Below are 24,547 nucleotides of genomic sequence, written 5' to 3'. Positions count from 1 at the left end.
GTACAACTTTGACTATTCATATAAGATTCATTTAAACAGCTTAAACACATTGAATCTTCATAGGATTCATAGCACAGTAGGGATCAAGCTAGATTTTTCTTTTAAATAATAAATTAACAAAAAAAAAAAAAACTTGAGATTTGGATAATCTGAAAAAAGACGGAAACACAATTTGATAATAGGGCGAAAACGAATTTCTTGTAATCAAATATTTATAAGCTTGGAGACAATTCAATGAAATAAATAAATAAATAAATGGCAGTTTTGCTATATTGGATATCGTAAAAAAGGTTGAAATTAAAATCCCATAAATACTTTAATATTTTTAATCTTACTTTTCTAAGTCTGCCCTCTCCTCTTGCTTTTTTATAGAGTTTTTAAATTTAAAAGTAATTATTATGGTATTGATTAGTGATTAAATAATTGAACTAAATTTTAACTAATTTTCTGAGCGTAATGTTGGTCTTAATCTGCATTTAGAAAATTATTCAAAAACTTTAATCTTTTATTACACAAAGATTTGCTTAAAATTTTGGATGAAGTAGGGAATATGGACACCAATTGACTTTAATGCAAAAAATAAATAAATAAATAAACAAAAGTACACGTTTTGGTTTAACCTTGACCTTAGCACACACATTGCTTCTGTAAACAACAAGAGTGCGTTTTTTATATATTTACACAAATTTAAAGTTTGAATTGATATTTTAATTGAAAATAATAAATACAAGATACATTATTTATTCGCGAACATGATTGATTTTTTTATGTAGAGTGCATTTATATATTTACAAAGCTTTTTAATTTTGGAGCAGATTTTTGAAAATTGAGATTTTTATCAAAAATAGTAATAATAAAAATGAGTTTTATTATTTATTTGCAAATAAGATTGATATATATTTACAAAACTTTAATAAATAAATGTTGTGCATGGACGGTATCACACAGTTTGAAGAAAGGTAAAAGCCATTAAAAAAGGTAAAAAATAATAAAAAAACAAGTTCTAGCATTTACCCATGACCGAATCTCCCTAAAATGAGGCACTCTTGATTGATATCTTTATTTTTTTTTTAAAAAGTCGGTGCAATGGCCACAGGGCAGAGCAGACAGAGTTTCCTTCTAGATGCATATCTTAAAGACTGAGTGTACATCTCTCCCAGTGAGTTAAACGTACCTCCAGATACCAACCTGGGAATTTCTATGTCTCATACAGTCATATTAAAACTCTCATAGAAATACATCAGGCAGTATGTGCATACTTAGTTTTCCTAATTTCCACTGAACTGTAGTTTGGTGCTAAAATACAGAGTTTCTGAACAGACGCTGTGGAGACCAGGCACTATAAACATTTTCTCATACCTTGCCATAAAATGACAGGATAAAATGGACCTTCTGAACTTAATTCTCTTTCTATAGCTAAAGCCTGCCTGCTGAACCAACTAACCTTACAATTCTGTTCCTGTATTAATGAAATTATTAAGTAAAACTGATTGGTATTTTATAAGATGTTGGTATTTCTATATGAAACTTCATTTCAAGCCAGCTTAGTCAGAATAGACACAGCCGCCTCTATACAATGGCTATCTCTAGCAAACGTCTTATAACACTAACTCTACAAACATCTAAGCAGATGTGATGATGTGAAAAACTATTACTTACATTGATGAGAAAATGTTGATTGTCCACCACGTGAGACTGGAGATCCTGAAAAGATTTTGAGAAAAAATAAACTTAATTTTTTTAAGTTTTTGTTAACTGAAATTCCTTATTCAAATTCTCAGTTTAGAGTTTTACAAAAATATTAATCAAAGATTAAAGAAAATTTTTCTTTATATTGTTGAACAAAACTTCTAGATTGAAATCAAAGCCTGTTTGATAAATTTTAATAAACTTTAAAAATGTAAACAAAAAAAAATGTTTGGTGGGCGTTACAGGTTGTTTCAAGAGCAGAATACAAGAAAAATTCTGCATGGGCATTAAAAATGATTTCAACGTGTTGTATTCTTATATATTACTAGCAAGTTGCCCGGTCATAAGATACGCTTAAATGTGATATTTTAATTCATGCCGATTTCATATTTAATATTATTATAGAGACAATTCTTTATTGATTATTATATTGTATCTAATATACAGAGTGTCCATAAAATTCTTTTTACAGATTATTTCAATTGCAAATACAAATAAAGTTTATAAATATTTTAATGTGCACACAGACTTTATGGACACTCTGTAGAGTAGCAAGATCAAAACTAAAAAATATATATATATCACTTGGGTGCTATCAGCTAGAATCAAAATCAAGACATACAATTCTCCACCCTCATTCCTTGGCCTCTGAGCCACGCCCATCCACATTATATATATATATATATATATATATATATATAGTAATTTATAAAATATATATGGCGATTAAGCTACACTGAATATTCTGCGTAGCTTAATCGCCATATATATTTCATAAATTACTAACTAGCTCTACCTACGTATTGAGCACTTTTGAAGTAAATACTTAAAGTTTACGCATAAATTTATACTTTTGTATATTAATTTTATGTGAGTAAATGAAGTAGTTATATATATATATATATATAAATTATTTCCGCAGCCAAACAACACCACAACCTACAAGAGCCATGACAGCCAACAAACCGGAAGTCCAAGACACGAGTTTTGCCCTCATTTGGGCTCATCAGTTAGACATATCCGAAACCGGGATTCGAAATCCGAGACTCTCGCATGCAAGGCAAGCACTCTGCCAACTGAGCAAACGCCCTGCACAGAAGAAATTCTATTAACAAAGATTAAGCAAACCATGGCAAAATCTGACTGTGGAATGGACCTACTTCGTCTTGACGAGGGACGCAGTCATCCAACCAGCTAATAACACCAAGCTGATGTCTCACAAATAGGAACTTTCAACTCACCAAGATGATGACATCCAGCAATGCTAACCTAGCGAGCAATTAGTAAATAGAATTTTCAGAATGTGAGAGATTATATATAATTATTTCCACAGCCAAACAAAGTTGCTGTGACGTTGTTTGGCTGTGGAAATAATTATATATAATCTCTCACATTCTGAAAATTATATAAATTCACCTGCCATCCCTTTTTTGAAAGATGGAATTGCTCGATTGTTAAAGACAATAACCAAGTAAGCAAGGAAGGACAGTTGGACAGTCCACAGAGTTTTATAATTATACATATTAAACAAGGAATCATTTGGATTTAAAATCTTGTTAGTATTATGCATGTAAACTTGAGAAAAGCATGCTTGAAATGCATCAATATTATATGAATAAACGAAATGAAAACAACATGGTGACCGAATTTAAACTGATGTGTGATTTTACTTATTCAGATAATGTTGACACATTTCAAGTATGCTTTTCTCAAGTTTTACATGCGTAATGCTAAATGGATTTTAAATTAAAATGATTCCTCATTTAATAATTTATAAGAAAAACAAGAACATAAAAACAGTTTTAATGCTCATACGGATTTTTTCTCACATTCTGCTTTAGCCATGACCTTTATTATTTGCCAAATATTTTTCATTGTTTTGGTTTTGTGAAAAAATCATATCAAATGCTCTCTGTTACATATTAACGTAAAACTTACCCTTAAGAACATTAACGGACAAATAATCAGCAGCAGCATATAACTCAGACTCTCTTAAAACTTCAATCAAATGTCGAATCTGTGGATTTTGTGTACCCCAGTCTTCCAGCAACAAAACTGTCGGACTTCTCCCTTTTAATTGACTTTTTGTACGGATGTTTCTGGAATATAGTCAAATATTTCAAAGTTTAATTTTCTATTTCTTTAGTTTAGCGTAAAACACAGAAAACGTTGAAGATGGAAGACAAATTTGAAAGAATATTTTATTTTAATAAAAAGTTATATAAAATTTTAAAAAAGGAAAATGAAAAGAAAATGAATAAAAAATGATTTTAATTAAAAGAATTTTTTTTTTTTTTTAAATGTTATAAAACAAAATTTTTAAAAATGAAATGATATCCAATGAATAAAAAATGTTTTAATTAAAAACAAAAAAAAAATAATTTTCAAAACACACACACACAGTCATTCCTTATTAAGGAGAAAGAGAAGAGGAAGGAATGCCAAAAAAATTTAATACAAGAAAAATTTAAAAAGCTTTCCTTAAAAATGCGATATTGAATCTTATCCTCGAGTGGTCTTTAGGCCTTGATCAGTGGCGATTCTTATAAAAAAAAAAAAAAGGGTTTGTTTTAATCCACACCTTGAGGAAGGAATAACAATAATAACATAATATAATTATACTTAATAACATAATTACAGTTATAACAGCAATAATAGGAATTTGATAATCCTTCGTCACTTGTTTTTTTGATAATAAAATTGGAAGATTTATCGGCTGCTTCAGTCATAGAAATTTTGTTAAAACAAAGTTTTGTTTTGGCTGACGTCTTTGATGATCTTTTGCACTTTGTTTGATTCTAAACTTGGAAGAAAAATTATTATCTGTAGAGTTTGTGGCTGACTAAGGTTTGTTTTAGCAAGCTTCTCTCCAGGATTCAATGGTTCGTTTTTCAAGTAGTGGCTTTGTTTCCCCAGGTGATAAGGGTCCTCCCATGCACCGATATTCAACAGATGCTTGGATCCAGGGCAACTGTTTCTGATTGGTTAAAGTTGGATCTCAATAACCAATCAAAATTTACGTGTTAAACCAACCAAAATTGAGTATCTTACAGAACTCTTGTTTTTTTTTTTTTTTTTTTTTTTTTTTTTAATTTTGTTGATATTGTAATTTACTGCTGATTTTGTTGTTTCTGTCCGCCAGGAACAGTGTTCTATCGGTCAGATGGTGTCAATTAGTTAGGAGAAAATTAATGAGATCTTGCCAATGATTGTGCAAAAATAATTTTTATTATACTTTCAAATAAAGTGAGACAAAAGGTCGATTTTTAATATGGAAAAATTTATCTCCCAAAAAGGATTAATTTGAATTGGGACAAAAAAAAAGTTTTAATTACCTCAGTCTAGAAGGGTTTCTTCACTGATTAAGGACAAAAGATTGTGTAGTACCACAAGAGATATTACACTTTAAATCTAGCCAAAAAACTAAACACACACACACATTATATATATATATATATATATATATATATATATATTATATATATATATATAGCGTTAGGGTTTGTCTTCCTTGAATAGAAGTGTTGGTTGAGTTTGAATAAAATAAATACGTATTAGATACCTTTTGAAGCCAAAACAACGCATTATTACAAAATAAACAGATATTTATTTTGTTTGAAATTTATATTGAAATTTCTAAATATATTTCGAAGAAAAACTTCATCTTCAGTATGTCTTTTTATTTTTTTGACATCTTGTAGTTGGAGCATAGAATCAGTAGAAGTCCGTTTGTTGTTTCTGCGGTAGTCTTTGAAAATGTTGAAACAGTGCGTTGTTCACGCGGAATTCACGTTAGGGTTTGTGTTCCTTGAATAGAAGCGCTGGTTGAGCTTGAATAAAATAAATATGTATTAGATATGTTTATTTTGTAATAATGCGTTGTTTTGGCTTCAAACGTATATAATACGTATTTATTTTATTCAAACTCAACCAGTGCTTCTGTTCAAGGAACACAAACCCTAACGTGAATTCCGCGTGACCAACGCACCGTTCCGACATTTGAAAAGATTACCGCAGAAACAACGAACAGACTTCTACTGATTCTATGCTCCAATAACATGGCAAAAAGAAAAAAATAAATAAATAAATAAAGATGAAATTTTACTTTTAATTATATTTAGAAATTTCAATATAAATTTCAAACAAAATAAATATCTTTATTTTTATATAATGTGTTGTTTTGGCTTCAAACGTATTTAATACGCATTTATTTTATGTATATATATATATATATACTAGCAGGGTGATCTGATGTTGCCTGTGATGTGAATGATGATGAACGAATGTTCCACACTCCCATATTTTTATTGTCATTGAAATCAGTGAAATCAACCATTTTTCAATCAAATCGATTGATTGCCTGCTCTGGTTGGAGACCCATCGTGGTTCACTGAGAGGGAGCTTCACATGCCTCACAGTCATTTAGTTCACAATTACAGTCTACATTGCACTGTAGAGAACCTATTGTTGATTTTATAAAATTATTTTTATATATATAATGGCTTGAATTAAAGTTTAAAATGCAAAAGTCAAGTATCATAGTTCAATTGTGCTCTAAACAGAAGCATTCATTTTGAGCACATCCTTGCCATATCAAATAACTTACTGTTGATTTTATATGCCTGGCCTTACTGCTTGTGCGGTATAAAGGCAAGTATCATTGTTCAATTGTGCTTTAAACAGAAAAATTCATTTTGGACGTGCCACTGTCATATCAAAGAACTTGTTGATTTTATATATCAAGCTATTCGGCTTGTGCGGTAATAAAACTTCTGAAAGGAACTTGTGATGTTAGGCTGTGTAAGATGTTAACTTCGATCAAAACCGCCTGTTCCTCCTTTCATCAAATTATTTCAATTATCAACACTTATCAAAGACATTTCGATACAAAACCTATCTAACAACACTGCCAGGCACATAAAGAGTGAAATTTCACAAAAATCGGCCCAGCTGTTTTTGAGTCTATAAGGAAGGAACTCACAGACACACAGTTCCTTTTATATTATATTATATATTAGGGGGTTTTTTTTCCTTAATAAATAGCTGATCTCATCAGAGGAACTAGTTTTAGCAAAATAATGTTTATAGGGAGTCATAAATTTTGCTATTTAACACGCCGATTGAAAACTAAAAGCTTGCATGAAAAGCTTAAAAGAAGCCAAAATTAAAATAAAAGGATATTCCATCGTCGAGTTAGGTTCAATGAAGGAACATAGAGACACAGTCATAAGTTCCAAAGCAATGAAGAAAGGTATAATACAGACTACATGGAGAGTTGTTTTTATGTTAATATGGTGTTCAGAGCAGGTGTACAAAGAGGCCATTCTTGAGGAAACAACGAGTGTGTACAAAGGAGGGTAAAAAAAAAAAATTATTTCAACAAATGTTAATTTAATCACACCCCTCCTAGCCCACCAATGTTCATATTATTTGAATTATTCGGACTACTGTTCTCATCTTGAGTGTTATTTTCACAATGATTTGAACAATGTAATCTTCAACCTTCATTAGGTATATGTTCTCGAACTCAAGAATCTTTTTGCCGAACTTGTGAATCTGCACGGAATTTCGAACAGAACCCTTTATTCAATCCACCAGGGTAGCATGCTCTCAATCTGTCAATCATGACTGAGTAGATGTCCTAAGTAATCTGCAATTATATTTTTGAATGTGACCTACACTGAGGATCGAACCTTCAACCTCTTGAAGAGTGTAGCTTTACAACAGAATTTTACCAATAACTCTAACCACTATGCCACAGGTCAGAGTTTGGTAAAATACACCTTATAAAGGTCGGAGGTTACATTGATTGAAACATTGTGAAAATAACACTTGAGATGAGAACTATATACGGAAGAAGCGAAATATGAATAATCAATCCTCATCTTAAAAATCCAGCCAATCAAATATCATAAAATGTAAAAAAGTAAGAATAAAATGAGGGGGGGGGGTGACATAGGGTTCCTCATTCAATCCGAGGCAATACTGAACCTTATACTTACAATCCATCTTGAACTGTATATCGATAAGGTGAGTTGGAATCATCCAGGTATTGGGGGATATTCTCCATCAGCTGCGTCCACATTTCCCCTGGGTCTAATAGATTCTCTAAATTTCTGTATGCACTCATAGGTAACTGACGTATAAATGAGTTCGATGTTATTGATTTACCAAGAGGCATTTTCACTTGTGGCTTGAACTTTGTTACTGCCGGCTAACAAAATGAAAAGAAAAGAAAAAATATATAAAAAGAAACAGAAAAAAAAGGAGGTGGGGGGGGGTAAAACAAATAAAGACAGGAAACCCCATAAAAAGATAAACAGAAAAAAATGAAGAAAAGAAAAACCCCAAAAAAAAAACAAAATGAAGAAAAACAGAAAAAAAAGGGGAGAGGAAGATGTGGGGGAAAAGAACGGAGAGGAAAGAGGAGGAGAAAAAAAAAAGTAGAGTAAAATAGGGCAAGGAAAGAAAAATATGGAGAAACGAAAACACAAAAAAGTATGGTTAAATAAAAAACAAGATGAAAAAGAAAAATGAAAAAGAAAGATGGAGAAGAAAAAAGATGAAAAAGAAAAATGAAAACAAAGATAAAAGAAAAAAAGAAAACGAAAAGAAAAGGAAAAAAGGAAAACACAAAAGGAAAAATAAAAAGATAAAAAACAATGTGTATTCTTAAAATCTATTCATTCATCCAATCTGTGCATTTAACAAAAAAAATGCTATTGCAAATTTAGGTGTGACTGATTTTTTTATTTTTTTATTTGTTAATTTTTTATATTTTATCAGAATTGATAGCGGATTTTGCCAGAAACTTTCAAACACTTTGTCTGGCAAATGCTGATCTAAAATTTCTAAAATTACTGGATACATATCTTTTAGAAACCATTAACACCAAGCTTGCAATTCCTTGCAAAAAACTTTCTTTTTTTTTTTTTTAATACAAATCTGAATTTTTTTTTTTTTGTTTCTTCTTTTATTCCTTTGAATAATAAAAAATTCCAAGCATTTTTATTAATTAGGAATTAAATTTTTTATCATTGTGCTGGGCAAAATTCAGATACTTCCTAAGCTGCCACATCTGATAGAGTTCAAAGCTGACTTTGAAATCTAGTGACCGATGATCTTTTCTGTCCCTTAGAAGCCCTTTCTCACAGAAGGGACTTTGTTATTTCTACGGATGGTGCTTGAACAAGCTCCAATCTCTAGTTCCTCCTCATAAGACATTCACAGCAAGAACTTGTCTTTCTATTAGAAGAGAAAATGTTCCCTTCTCTTTTCATATGTCTAGTGTCAGGTGGAATTTCCATGGGGGGAGTTTCTTTTCAAAGGCTTCTCATCTGTGGAATATATTACTATGGGACTACTTCCCTTCAGACTATAACAGCCATCTTCAAATCTAATGTCAACAAGTACTTAATAAATCAAACTTTGTTTATTTCAGTAATCAATTTCAGCAGACAATCATTTCATCTCATTATTCCTTATCCTCAAGTGGCTCTTTACCTTGATCTTATTTACAAAAACAATTACTTTCACTCAGTCAAACACGAGTAAATCAAAATGGTGGTAAATTTTGTTTGGACATGGTCACTAATTTCAAGCTAAAAGATAGAAAAAAAAAAAGAAAACATAAAAAGGCTTACTCTACTATTAACTCTAAATTTGGGAGGAGTTCCAGTCGAACTTAGGGTTAGTGGCAAGGTAAGTCTTTTTTTAAAATTATTCTTTAAGGAATGAAACATCAATACACGGTTGACCGTTTTAGATTTTTTTTTACTGTCTCAAATCTAAAAGACAGGATATAGAAGAAATCTTATATATAAAAACAAAAATAAACACAAAAAAATGGAAAAATAAACAGAAGAAGAAACTTTATAACACTTTCAGAAGTTTGAAACTATACAGGTCGGTGGAAAGTAAATGTTATTGCATTTGAAAACATATTTGTTATACACTATCCCCTCTCCCAATTTATACTATATGATTATCAAAATCACAAATGGAAAGTTATAACAATATATGCAGCATTTATTATACAGAGTGGAACACTAAAATTGTCGCCCTAAAAAAGACGACATGATTCCATATCTGTTTGATGAAAACAGTTTTTCTTTTTATTGTTGCAGACCATCTACTAGTTGGCCAGTTGTATACAAATCCCAACAATGATAGGAGTATTCTATCATGTCCGAAAGTGGCACAATGATCAACGAGCGAGATTGGAAATGTGCTGCTGCACCGATCCAAGTTATGACAACAGGACCATTGCCAACACCCTCAAAATGTATCGCTGGATTGCCATGAATAACAGGAATGTGCCCAGGGTGATGAAAACAAAGTTTTCGGCCACAATTATGGTGTTTGGTGTGGTTTCAAGTGAAGGCACTAATGCTACCTCACATCTTCAAAGTTGGCTTGAAAATCAACAGCAAAGTGTACCTGGATGTGCTGAAGAGTGTGGTGATCACTTGGTGCAATCAGGTGGCTGGTAGCAGACCCTGGATGTGGCGACAGGACTTTGCCGGTCCACAAGTCCAAAGAGGGCTTGGTTTCAGGAGTGCTATCACTTTGTACCCTTCTCTCACAGGCCCTCTCCTCCTCCGACTTGAACCCGCTGGACTACGTTTGGTCATACGTCAAGAACATCACCAACATGACCTCCCACAACACTAAAGCCAACCTGATCGCTGCCATCTGCCGAGCGCCTGCCAGAGCTTGTGAAAAAGTCATACTCCCAATTCCAGACCCGTATTCAGGCGGTGATTGAGGCTGAAAGCGGCTACATTGAATAGATGTCAGCTCTACTACATAATCAAGTTACCTAAATTGATTTTTCAATAAACGTTTTAAAATAAAACTGTAGCGTTGTTTTCTTTAGGGCGACAACTTTATCGTTCCACCCTGTACAGGGCAGGACAAGAAATCTTTCAAATCTCATATTTGCAAACAGAATGCTTTCTATTTTTTATATATTTTTTTTATTCATCACTTTTAAGAGTCAAGATTTTTTAATTATTGTACAATTTAAATAAAATACAAATAAGAAATGAGACAACATAAATAAATTTAAACTTGTGCCTTTCTTCTTCATCATATTTTGGCTTAACGTCCGTTTTACATACTGGCATGTGTTGGACGGCTTTTAGAAATTCACTTCAAACTAACTTACCTCTGGTCAGCTATTTATCGTTAGAAATAAGATATAATATTGCAAAGTAAAATAAAACTTAAAATAAAATAAAAATAAATATAATAATAATTTGTTCAGGTCTTAATTTTTATGAATAACTAGCGAGGGGTACCTGGCGTTACCAGGGTGTTTGGGGGGGGGGGGTTAAAAAAAAAAAAAAAAAAAAAAAAGTAAGTATGAGGATCGAACCCGAACCGTTGAGGCAAAGTTGTAAATCAAAGTGTGAAAAAAAAAAAAAAAAGTAGCGTTAACCATTGCCCCACCGCGAGATGCTAACGGAAACACGTTTGAATTTATTTAATTACTTGGATTTAGCAGGTGCCCGTTTTAATGAGGCCAAGTTTGACTGCGGGATAGTATTCATTTACTGCTGAACGCTTTTTTCTCTCCTCCAAGATGTTATAGGAAAAAGACTAACCCACATGCGGTGAGCAACAAATATTGAATATTTATCTTCCCGAAATCGAGCAAATTAAATAGACAGGCGAGCTTCGTTGTTAACTGTGAGATATTACGATTTATATGTGATATAAAAAGTTTTAAAAAGTTGTGAAGCGAGCGACCGCTTCTCTGAAAAAAGCCTTTTGTTGACATACAGAAAAAGCGAACACACATACATACATACATACATACGTACATACATTTTCGCTTTTATATATATAGATTAAAACTTTTTTTTTTTTTGATTAATCAAGATAACTTTTTCAACAGGAAAAGTAGCATATTAAAAGATATCGCTTTGGAAGGAAGAAAATATCTTCAAAATCAACTATTCTTCGAAAAAACAGAACCACATCAACTAAGTAATTTTGTTCTGCTTTTGATCGGGTATCTATATATTAGTGATGGGACGATTACTACATTTTTCTGATTCTGATACAATTACCGATTCCGTACTAAATTCTCGATTCTGATATAATTACAGATTCCAATTCTTTACAAATCTCTACATATTTAAGTATAAATTTGTTACCCACCCCCACCCTCCGATTATCATAAAAACATGTGCATATATTTTCTCAAACTTAATAACACGTGCATGTGTGTGTGTGTGTGTGTGTGTGGAGAGGGGGGGGGTGATCTATAGATTTTACTAGTAGTTTAAAATCAATAAATATTCATTATTTTAACATTACTATCAATAATGAAAGACTTTGTTTTAAACAAAATCCCCTCAAAAAAAAAAAAATAATAATACTTAAAGGAATCGCTTTTGGCATTGGAAAATAAGCACTCATTTTTTTTGATCCTGATACCCCCAAAAGTTCCTATTTTTCCAATTCATGATTAATTGTCACAACACTACTATATATATATATATATATATAACTAGCCTGGGTGCCTGACATTGCCTGGGTGTTTAGAGGTATGTTGAGCAAAAAAAATAAATAAATAAAAAATAGGTGTAGTAAGCAGACTCAAACCCGTAATGTGCCAGAGGAAAAAAAGAGGGGGGGGGGCCAAAAAAAAAAAAACGCTCTTATCAATGAGCCTACCGTGGTTGTGACCTTACGGGCGGTCGAAATAACACCTTTTATGCGACATCATTTACGTGAGCCTTGAATGACTTGCAAAAAATGTCAGCCAAAAAAAACAAAAAAAAAAAAACACCCTCTCTGTAGAAAAATGCCCAGATGAAGGAATTAATGTTTTTGGCCAATTTTTCGATATTTGTCGTCCGAAGGGTTGAGCTTCAAAAGGATACTGATCTCATGAAAATCGGTCGCTTCTGTCGAAAGTTTTAGGCAGACATACAAACATACATACATATATTTAAACAGACAGGTGAGATTTATATTATAGACTACTGGAATTGATGTGCAATAATTTGGCTTTGTTTGGTAGTTGTTTTTCTTGAAGTTGTTCAAAAAGTAAATGCTAAATTAATTGTTATTTTAAAATATAAGTTGGAATTAATTTCTAACATTATTTGTCCTTCTTTCTATCATTTCTATCCATGTTTTCCTTGACCTGCCCCATGTGAAATGAACCTGCTAGCTCAACTGTCTTATATCCACTGACCCAAGAACTGTCATCCATTCTTTCAACATGGCCATACAATCAAAGTTTCCCGTTCTGTACACATATCTATACTGCCCAGATTTAATCTTTGGAAGTCATCAAATCTAAGCTTGTCCTTAACACGCACATTAAACACCATTTATATCATTCAAATATAATTTCTCTCTATGCAACACATGTCTTTAAACCTCACTGATCAAATTTCAGTTCCATATGTCATTACACTGCATATATAATTACAATTTTGAAGAAAAAATATATAAAACATAACAAAACCCAACAATACAACTAGTCAGATAAACACAATATGAATTTCATTTATCATTGACAGACAAACAGAAACAAAATGAAACTGGAATTTCAACTACTGTCAACCAGTCAAAATAAAAATATATTTAAAAAAAACAAAAAAAAAAAAAAAAAAAAACACAAACAAAAACCCAAAGATTTTCCGGTTTTTATTATTCATGTGAAAATTTCGATTACTGCATGAAAACCGATTCAGTAAAATCTTTTTCAATGAACAGATTAAAAAAAAAATTTCATTAAAAAATCAACTTTTGATTGGATACGAATGTTAGTATACATATCTTATTTCAGCCAATCACAACTGCAGAAAATATCATTTAAAAAAAATAAATAAATAAATGATTACATCACGGAAAAAAACGTGTATCAAAAAGGAACACAGTTAATTTACTTCTTGCCAATTGATTTCGTTGTTTTCTTCTGTTTAGGCATGATGCCTTCCCCTGAAAGGCATTTCAAAAATAAAGAGGGTACCTATTTACTATGCCTCCCCACGGGACAGAGTCGTTTTTTAACGTGGAGAAAAGGTACAAAAATAAAAATTGTCTCAGTCGTGAAGGATTTCTCCTCCACCGAAAGAGAACAAGAAATAGAAGTGCAGCATCTGAAGAACAGATACTACACTTTGATCTTGTCCCAAAGGCCAAGAAAAGAGGGTAGTAAAAAAATTAGAACTGGATGAGGATTCAAAGTTTCATTCTTGATGAAATCTTTAATGGTCATTGTTTTAAGGAGTTAACTATTGAAAATGAAAGGTGTATTTCAACCGTTAAATTCTTGTAGCTGTCAGATAATCGAGATCTGTTTCCCTTTGTTTTACATGTATTCACAAAACACCTAGAATTAGATTCACAAAACACACCTAAAATAAGATTGACAAAACACCTAAATTTAAAATTAGATTCACAAAAACACCTAAACTTAAAATTAGACTAAAAAAACATTTAAATTTATAAGTAGATTCACAAAACATCTAAGCTTAAAATTAGATTCACAAAACATCTAAGCTTAAAATTAGATTCACAAAACATCTAAGCTTAAAATTAGATTCACAAAACATCTAAGCCTAAAATTAGATTCACAAAACATCTAAGCTTAAAATTAGATTCACAAAACATCTAAGCTTAAAATTAGATTCACAAAACATCTAAGCTTAAAATTAGATTCACAAAACATCTAAGCTTAAAATTAGATTCACAAAACATCTAAATTTAAAATTAGATTCACAAAACATCTAAGCTTAAAATTAGATTCACAAAACATCTAAGCTTAAAATTAGATTCACAAAACATCTAAGCTTAAAATTAGATTCACAAAACATCTAAGCTTAAAATTAGATTCACAAAACATCTAAGCTTAAAATTAGATTCACAAAACATCTAAGCTTAAAATTAGATTCACAAAACATCTAAGCTTAAAATTAGATTCACAAAACATCTAAGCTTAAAATTAGATTCACAAAACATCTAAATTTAAAATTAGATTCACAAAACATCTAAGCTTAAAATTAGATTCACAAAACATCTAAGCTTAAAATTAGATTCACAAAACACCTAAATTTAAAATTAGATTCACAAAACATCTAAGCTTAAAATTAGATTCACAAAACATCTAAGCTTAAAATTAGATTCACAAAACATCTAAATTTAAAATTAGATTCACAAAACACCTAAATTTAAAATTAGATTCACAAAACATCTAAGCTTAAAATTAGATTCACAAAACATCTAAGCTTTAAATTAGATTCACAAAACATCTAAGCTTAAAATTAGATTCACAAAACACCTAAATTTAAAATTAGATTCACAAAACATCTAAGCTTAAAATTAGATTCACAAAACACCTAAATTTAAAATGAGATTCACAAAATATCTAAGCTTAAAATTAGATTCACAAAACACCTAAATTTAAAATTAGATTCACAAAACGCCTAAATTTAAAATTAGATTCACAAAACATCTAAGCTTAAAATTAGATTCACAAAACATCTAAATTTAAAATTAGATTCACAAAAAATCTAAGCTTAAAATTAGATTCACAAAACATCTAAGCTTAAAATTAGATTCACAAAACATCTAAGCTTAAAATTAGATTCACAAAACATCTAAGCTTAAAATTAGATTCACAAAACATCTAAGCTTAAAATTAGATTCACAAAACATCTAAGCTTAAACTTAGATTCACAAAACATCTAAATTTAAAATTAGATCCACAAAACACCTAAATTTAAAATTAGATTCACAAAACATCTAAATTTAAAATTAGATCCACAAAACACCTAAATTTAAAATTAGATTCACAAAACACCTAAATTTAAAATTAGATTCACAGAACATCTAAGCTTAAAATTAGATTCACAAAACACCTAAATTTAAAATTAGATTCACAAAACACCTAAATTTAAAATTAGATTCACAAAACATCTAAGCTTAAAATTAGATTCACAAAACACCTAAATTTAAAATTAGATTCACAAAACATCTAAGCTTAAAATTAGATTCACAAAACATCTAAGCTTAAAATTAGATTCACAAAACATCTAAGCTTAAAATTAGATTCACAAAACATCTAAATTTAAAATTAGATTCACAAAACATCTAAATTTAAAATTAGATCCACAAAACACCTAAATTTAAAATTAGATTCACAAAACATCTAAGCTTAAAATTAGATTCACAAAACACCTAAATTTAAAATTAGATTCACAAAACACCTAAATTTAAAATAAGATTCACAAAACATCTAAATTTAAAATTAGATTCACAAAACATCTAAATTTAAAATTAGATTCACAAAACATCTAAGCTTAAAATTTGATTCACAAAACACCTAAATTTAAAATTAGATTAACAAAACATCTAAATTTAAAATTAGATTCACAAAACACCTAAATTTAAAATTAGATTCACAAAACACCTAAATTTAAAATTAGATTCACAAAACATCTAAGCTTAAAATTAGATTCACAAAACATCTAAGCTTAAAATTAGATTCACAAAACATCTAAGCTTAAAATTAGATTCACAAAACATCTAAGCTTAAAATTAGATTCACAAAACATCTAAGCTTAAAATTAGATTCACAAAACATCTAAGCTTAAAATTAGATTCACAAAACATCTAAGCTTAAAATTAGATTCACAAAACATCTAAATTTAAAATTAGATTCACAAAACATCTAAGCTTAAAATTAGATTCACAAAACACCTAAATTTAAAATTAGATTCACAAAACATCTAAATTTAAAATTAGATTCACAAAACATCTAAGCTTAAAATTAGATTCACAAAACACCTAAATTTAAAATTAGATTCACAAAACATCTAAGCTTAAAATTAGATTCACAAAACATCTAAGCTTAAAATTAGATTCACAAAACATCTAAGCTTAAAATTAGATTCACAAAACATCTAAGCTTAAAATTAGATTCACAAAACATCTAAGCTTAAAATTAGATTCACAAAACATCTAAGCTTAAAATTAGATTCACAAAACACCTAAATTTAAAATTAGATTCACAAAACATCTAAGCTTAAAATTAGATTCACAAAACACCTAAATTTAAAATTAGATTCACAAAACATCTAAGCTTAAAATTAGATTCACAAAACACCTAAATTTAAAATTAGATCCACAAAACATGTAAACCTAAAATTGAGTCACAAAATACCTAGGTCTAAAATAGTGAACGTTTTGCACTGCTGTAGTATTATACAAAGGTTAGATATGTCTCACACTTGGAATGCTATCATGCATTAAGTAAAATATAAAGAAAAAAAAAACTACTTGTTTGTATTTATTAAAATGCAACAGAATAGTTTGTCTACTCACTCTCAAAATTGGGACTATATTAAAAAAAAAAAAAAAAAAGTTATTTTTATTTTTTATGGTCAGAAGATTGTAAAAATATATTGAACATATTAAACTAATGTGGACTTTGACCTCGTCAATAAAGAAAAAGAAAAATCATAGTTAGCTCCCCTGCAATCACTACAACTTGAATAATGTAAATGATCATTAATCTAATATATAAATCTCACAATCAGTGTGCGTGTCTCCGTTTTTCAAATTGTATCTCCTCCTAGACGGATGGTTGCTGGACGGCATACAATAGCTCAAAAGATTGCATTTTTGGTGCAGAATTTTATTAGAGGTGTTTAATCAGTTAAAACACTTGTTAAGGGATTCAAAAAAGGGGTTCAAACTTGAAAGAAATGACAACTTGACAAGCCTAGCACAATGGCGTTGTTGTGCGCATGCGTACATTGTATAAAATGTTACGGTTTTGAGCTCCACCATTTTTTTTTTTTTTTTTTTTTTTTTTTTTACATACCAATATTCTTGATTTTTAAATGTTATGTAATAATTACACAAGAAAACTTTTATTTTTAAAAAATTCAGAAGAATGTTTCTGAAACGAAAATGTCATATTCCAAATATATCTGATATATTGTATATCGCTTATTTGTTATATTCCAAAAATCATGTAAATAGATCAAGTAATGGCATTTTGTATTGGATTCACTCCTAAACTAATAAATCGATCATTATGAATTTTAATTATGTGTATATATTTGTATGTATTGGATCCACTCCTAAACTAATTAACAAATCATTATGAATTTTAATTATGTGTATATGATTACATATTCGTATGTCTTGGATCCACTCCTAAACTAATTAACCGATCATTATGAATGTTTAGTATGTGTATATGATTATATATTTGTATGTATTGGATTCACTCCTAAACAAATTAACTGATCATTATGAATTTTATGTATTGTAGGCTTGTATATTGTATAGATGTCATATTCCAAAAATCACATACCATGATCACTTACTTTTTAATGTATCTATGTGTACAAGAAATCCTATCCAAGTAATAAGGTACTTGTGCAGTATAGTACTCATATGAAAATATTTTCTGTGACATAAGTTATTAAAACCGAAAATCACATTAAATATTGTAGTATGACTTACATGAGAAATAAGGTGCTTCTTCACTATAGGACCCAGATGAAATAAACAAATTCTTATCCCTGTCATACAGAATATTTAGCACAACAGAAAATTTCATAAAAATATAGAGTTCTTTCATTTTTAGATTAGAAAAAAGGTACTTGTACAGTATCCTACCCAGGAAATAAGGTACTTGTGCAGTATAGTACCCATATGAAAAACAAAGGAAATCTTACTTGTGACGTAGATAAAAGTAATCAAAACCGAAAATCATGTAATATATTCGAGTAGTATGACATTTATATTAGAAATAAGGTGCTTCTTCACTATAGCACTCTAATGTAAAAACAAACTCTTAACTATGACACACGGAAAAGTTATCACAACAGAATATTATGTAAAATCATAGTTTCATCTATATATTAGAAATAAGGTACTTTTACATTATCCTATCCAAGAATTAAGGTACTTGTGCAGTATAGTACTCATATGGAAAAACAAAGAAAATCCTACCTGAGACGTGCATAAAAGTTATTAAAACCGAAAGTTACATTACATATTCGAGTAGTATAACTTTTAAATGAGAAATAAGGTGCTTCTTCACTATAGAACCCACATAGAAAACAAGCAAATTCTTACTCTAGACGCACAAAAAATTTAGTACAACAGAAAATTACTTAAAAGTATAGAGTTCTCTCATTTTTTTTTTATTAGAAAAAAAAGGTGTTTTTACAGTATCCTACCCAGAAAATAAGGTACTTGTCGAGTATAGTACACATATGAAAAACAAAGAAAATTTACCTGTGGCGTACATAATTTATCAAAACCGAAAATCATATTCGAGTAGTATGACATTTATATAAGAAATAAGGTGCTTCTTCACTATAAACCTCTGATGTAAAAACAAACAAACTCTTACCTATGACATGCAGAAAAGTTAACACAACAGAAAATTATGTAAATTATTTTAAATATATGTTATACATTACCCGCCCTAAGTACGGAAATTTTTCCCATAGACGTGCTCTAAATTTTCTTGCCCTAGGGAAGGTACAATTATTTCATACATATGTTGTGCAATACCCGTCCTAGGGTAGGTAAAATATTCTTTTGCTCAAGATGGCAAATGATACATAGACATCAAAAATTCCTCTATCCTAAGAATAACAGGTATGTTCAAAAATTTTCTCATTGTCTTATATAATCCCGAGCAACGCCGGGTGGCCTTGCTAGTCACAACTTAAGAATGTACTTTTAGATATCTATGAAGAATGTAATTTTTATCCATTTTTTATTTTTTTGAGGGGGCTTTTTTTCAAGTTCTTCAATATTTTATTTGTTTCATGCAAAAAGACAATGAAATTTAGGTGGATTTTAAGCAAAATTTGAAGATCATTTTTAAATAGTTGGAAAAATTATAACTTTGTTCAATTTTAGCCAGAGTTTTTTCATCTCCCCCAATCTCATTCAGCTAGTTTTCTGCATTTATGATGACTTTATATACAACTAGAAGATGTACCCGGAATTTCCCGGTTGTAAAATATGCATAAATATATTTTAATTAATACAGAAATGGAGTACTGCAAATATTATGTAGTTTTTTTACACAGTTCACTTCTTGTAAGTAAAAAAAAAAAAAATACTTGAGCTGAGATCAAAACCAAAACCTAAAGACAATAAGTCAAGTATGATATACCAGCTCAACACAACATTTACAAAATGTTTTCAAAAAATCTTATTCTTAACAGAAATAAGCTGTCAGATTTCTCGACTCTTGACTGAAACAGTTTACAAATAGATAAAAAATCCGACAGCCTCCACCTACCAATTTGCTAATTTTTACCCCTAAGCAGCCCTTTGTTCTTGATGAAAACCAATTAAAAAATTTTGCACATATCTGAATATCCTATATACCAAATTTTAAGTCTGTAGATCAAAAATTTGTTTAGTATATAGGTTGAGTAGTGTCCTTTCTCTCTCACACAATCACACATTCTCACTTTTATAGATATACTAACATGGGTGCCCTGCGTTGTCCGGGTGTTTGGAGGTGTACGTGAGAAAAAAAAAAAAAAAAGGTCAATTTTTTTAAACTTTGACCCCTATTATGACCCCTTAAAATTTATTGTTTTGGGCTCAAATCGAGTTATTAAGTTAGATCCATGTCCAAGGAACCTATATCTAAAATTTCAAGTGTTTAGACCCCAAATTGTTGGAGGAGTTTGGTAGAGTTCTCAAAGGTCAAATCGTTGAACTTTGACCCCATAACAGCCAAATTTCTGGTCGAAAACCAATCACATAGATTTTCCCAAATCTCAGTACCCTTGTATATCAAATTTCGAGTCTGTAAACTGAAAATTAAACTTATTGCGAAGGAAAATGTACATAGACAGACAGACACGTTCACTTTTATAGATATATAGATAGATTATGTCAAAACTTAACGAAATTTTATAAAAATCAGAAAGACCAGTGACAAAAAAAAAAAAAAAGATTTATTTTGTTGGAATTTCTGAAACAAAAAAAAAAGTATGCCTAATAATGGATGCAAACCATAAAACCAAAACAAAGCCTTTGTGTTTTTTCATAGCCAAGAATTTTTTTTTTCTTTTCATAAAATAATTTGGACTTTCTGTATTTAACATTAGTGTCCAAATACATATACTGCTACAATTGCTTTTGAACTTCATAGACATGTATTTATGAAAAAACATTTTTAGTCATGGAAGGTTTTAACCTAATATATAAATTTAAGTTGGTTGGATTTTCTATGTAAGGCCTAAATAGAAATATATTTTACCAACCGATATTTGATTCTGACTGGCAATTTCTGCTTTTATCCTTGCAATAAGTTCTTTACGCTAAACAATGTGTAATGCGTTTCAGTTTCTATAATTTATTCCGGTAAGTAAAATTATTACAATGAAAACGATTTCAAATAATGACCTAAAAATTTTTTTTTTAAGAAGTCTAAGGGACATAATTCCTAAACATTCACAGGCAACATGAACTGAAACAAATACATTGAAGACATTGCCATGATTGCTGCAATGAAGGTGGGTTCTCTCTAATGTGCTAGAAAATTATTAACACTTGAGAGTATCTTATATCTGTAACATAATAGTTACCCGTCAATACTCGAGACCCACACGTATGCATACAGTCACAAGGAAAAACCCAATTCCCTTTTTCTTCAGTTGAAACTACAGACATTTATTTACAAGTACTTCCAGAAAAATGCCTTGTAGGTTTTTCAAAATTCTTCTTGCACTCAAATGTGTTTAACAAGATTCTGCTGTGTTGAAAATGTAATACTCTTTCTTTGTCCAGCCATGTTTAGTGTTATATATATATTTTCTTATTAAAAGTGCAGTCTTTGTAAGAGAGATTGTTGTTGTTGTAAGAGAGAGATGTTGTTGTAAGAGATTGTTTGTTTTATTAAGATTCATATTTATATTAAATGTTCATACTTAGAAGTGTAGATATGAGATGTAGAGTTCACATTGTAGATATGAGATGTCGAGACGTGTATGTAAAGACATTTTAAACCACATGATATACATAAGACATATATAACAATTTTCACTTTACCTTTTTGGTAGAATTACAACACAAAGATGACGTTTATAAAAACACATGATGGGTTTATTTCTTCTCACGACCGGCCGTGGTTTTCTGAGTCAAGAATTCAAAGCTTCACATTCTAAGTTTCAAAAGTGACCGTCTCGCTTCTAGACGTTCGAATGTCCATGTCTGGACTGTCGTCTGTCGTCCTCAGACTCTCTCTGACTCTCCCCAGTTCCTCCTCGCTTAACTCTAAATCTCTAACTATATCGAGAACTTCCCATTTTCCATGACGTCATACACATGTTAAAAGATGCGTCTTCTTTCACGTGTTCTGGACATGCGTGTCCAAAACTTTTTCCTTTGTTTACAAAAGGAATTTTAACCTATATTCCCAGTAACCTATTTTTCCAATATGTTAAAAACATGTTTATTAAATTATCTTGTATAGTTGCATTCCTCAATTGAATTTTTCATAACAGAATTGACAACGCACATTCTTTTCTTGAAACTATTTTATCTCTAAGCTAAACAATGGTTTGTTTTACATTCCATTTTCTAATTCTCTCTCGTAATCTATTTCTAAACCTAATTTACGAGGTTCGAATTTCGTCTATTCTATTTCATTTTCATTTTAACTAAATCTCTCTATTTTTATACTTACATGAAAAGGGGACAGTCCTTATCATGTAACATTTAGGACATGTCTTTCCCTTTCGCTTGCGGCCGCGTGTGTAATATATCTGTCTCTTTGGGGCACGTTTTTCCTTTTTTATAATCTTTTTCTTTCCTACTTCCTCACACACAGCTCGGTCATTTGCATACATTGATTGTTGCTGCTGCCATCTATTAAATATCTCTACAAAGCCATCATTTACCCATACATGGAGTATAATTGCCACATCTAGGCCGGTGTATCTTTCACTAATCTCTTGCTCTCAGACATGATCCAGAAAAGAGTCGCCAACCTAATAGGTCTTACACTGTCAACTAAACTCCAAACCCTGTCCCAATTGCTGCAATGTTGTATCCCTGTGCATATTTTAAAAGTATTTTAATGGAATGTGCTCTGACGAACAAAGCACTAACACCCCCTACTCCTGACAAATCCAACAAACAGCAAAAATCACACCCCTACACTGTAGAGATCCCTAAATTCAAGAAAGCGTTCTACTCAAATACTTTCTTCCCTTTAACTGTAAGACTTTGGAATTCCCTCCTGACATGCAGGAGTTAAAGTGTAATGTGAACAGACATGCTGTTGCCGAACTTTCTATATAGTATCCCTGCAACTCTGGTCCCAACTACAACTTAGTAGCATTGTGCCTTGTTTGGGATGAAATAGCAGTAGAAAAAAAAAAAAAATGAGAGAATTGTTGTTTAACAACAGTGACTTAGAGAAGCCTATCTAGAGATTCTGCTGCTACTAAAATAAGGCCGATAGCCATTAGTCGCGTGCTCTTGTGTAATGAATGAATGCGTGAATGTAGGATTGACATGAAATTCTTAAAGATAAACTAAAATGACCAAAAAATGGGCTGAAATGACTTAAATAAATAAAAAGTAAATGACTTAGAATGACTTTAATGAACTTAAGGATGAATTGAATGATCTTAAGAATGACTTGAATGCTTAAAAAATAACTGGAATCCTTCAAAAACCACTTGAATGATCTGGAGAATGACTTGAATGGCTTTGAGACTGACTGGTTGTAAAGTGGGTGATCATTTTACGTTAAATTAATACAGAAAAGTGATCCCCCCCACTTTATATCACAAAGTTACAAACATAAGTACAACATGTAGTAAGAACAGCTACTACACTTTGATTTTGGCCAAAAGGCCAATAAAAGGGTATTTATTTGCTCCCCCACCGAGCATGAGGCACAAGGCCGATTTTTAATGTGAGGAGTGAAGGGGAAATGGGAACCAACTCCCTGGGGAGTAGGGAAGCTGGATAGTGACAATTGGTATGAAGGGTTGCCCCTACATTGATCAAGGTCTTATATGTGGAGTTACCCCCACATATGGTCTTTGCTTGCAGTATTTGCCGGAACAGATACTACACTTTGATCTTGTTTATATATTTTATTGAGAAAGAAAAAATTGAACATAAAAAACGTACAAAAAATTCAATTCAACAAAATTAGGCACAAGGCCCTACACTTTGATCTTGGCCCAAAAAAGCTAAGAACAGCATCTATTAACAACAGACCTTTGATCTTAACCAAAAAGGCCAAGCACAAAAGTGTTACGGACAGACCGACTGACAGACCGATGGAGTGACTTATAGAGTCGTTTGCACGCGACTAATAACTGAAAGCTCTTTAGATTCTGTTATGAAATAAATTAAAATTACTTTTAAACCCTGACAGGTATTTACGAGGGTCGTTCCAAAAGTAAAGCCTCATTTTTTTTTTAACTCTAAAAAGTTGAAGAGCAATGAAAAGAAGAGTGGTACCGTTAAAACAAGCAACCTTTTGTGCTTCAAAATTTATTTTTCTACATAGTCACCATCAGTCTCAATGCACTTTTGCCAGGAATTCAATGACGCATCTCTGCTTTTGACGCATGTCGATGACTGGGTTGCTTTCTTAGAGTCTCACACCGTCAATATCTGCAACAGAGAAATGAAACTTTCAGGTCATAAAAGCATATGTTCAGTCATCATAACAATACAATTTGCAATCTCTTCTGATCCATTTCGAATGCATCTCATATTTAGAAAAATTATATTTTTTTTTAAGTTATAGAAGGCTCTAATCTATATCTACACAAACATGAAAATATCATTAATCATAAAAACTATTATC

At 30.8% G+C, this 24,547-nt stretch overlaps 1 protein-coding gene across 4 annotated transcripts in view; it reads right to left on the bottom strand.

Annotated features, from left to right (window-relative positions):
• Nucleotides 1–24,547, bottom strand: part of LOC145243982 (interleukin-1 receptor-associated kinase 4-like) — a 101,275-nt gene that overhangs the window by 36,747 nt on the left and 39,981 nt on the right. For all 4 annotated transcript variants that reach the window (XM_080107122.1, XM_080107123.1, XM_080107124.1 and 1 more), the window contains 3 exons: nt 7,692–7,903; nt 3,628–3,788; nt 1,660–1,704 (listed from right to left, as the gene is read on the bottom strand). In XM_080107122.1, the coding sequence (XP_079963248.1) occupies nt 1,660–1,704; nt 3,628–3,788; nt 7,692–7,870 (385 nt within the window). In that variant the 5' untranslated portion in view covers nt 7,871–7,903. The remainder of the gene's footprint in view (nt 1–1,659; nt 1,705–3,627; nt 3,789–7,691; nt 7,904–24,547) is intronic.

The sequence above is a fragment of the Euprymna scolopes genome, chromosome 22 (assembly GCF_053919585.1).
Source record: "Euprymna scolopes isolate OS-2025 chromosome 22, ASM5391958v1, whole genome shotgun sequence".
NCBI classification, from domain to species: Eukaryota; Metazoa; Mollusca; class Cephalopoda; order Sepiida; family Sepiolidae; genus Euprymna; species Euprymna scolopes.
The sequence above is the reverse complement of the archived record's forward strand: the minus strand, read 5'-3'. Positions and strand labels throughout refer to the sequence as shown.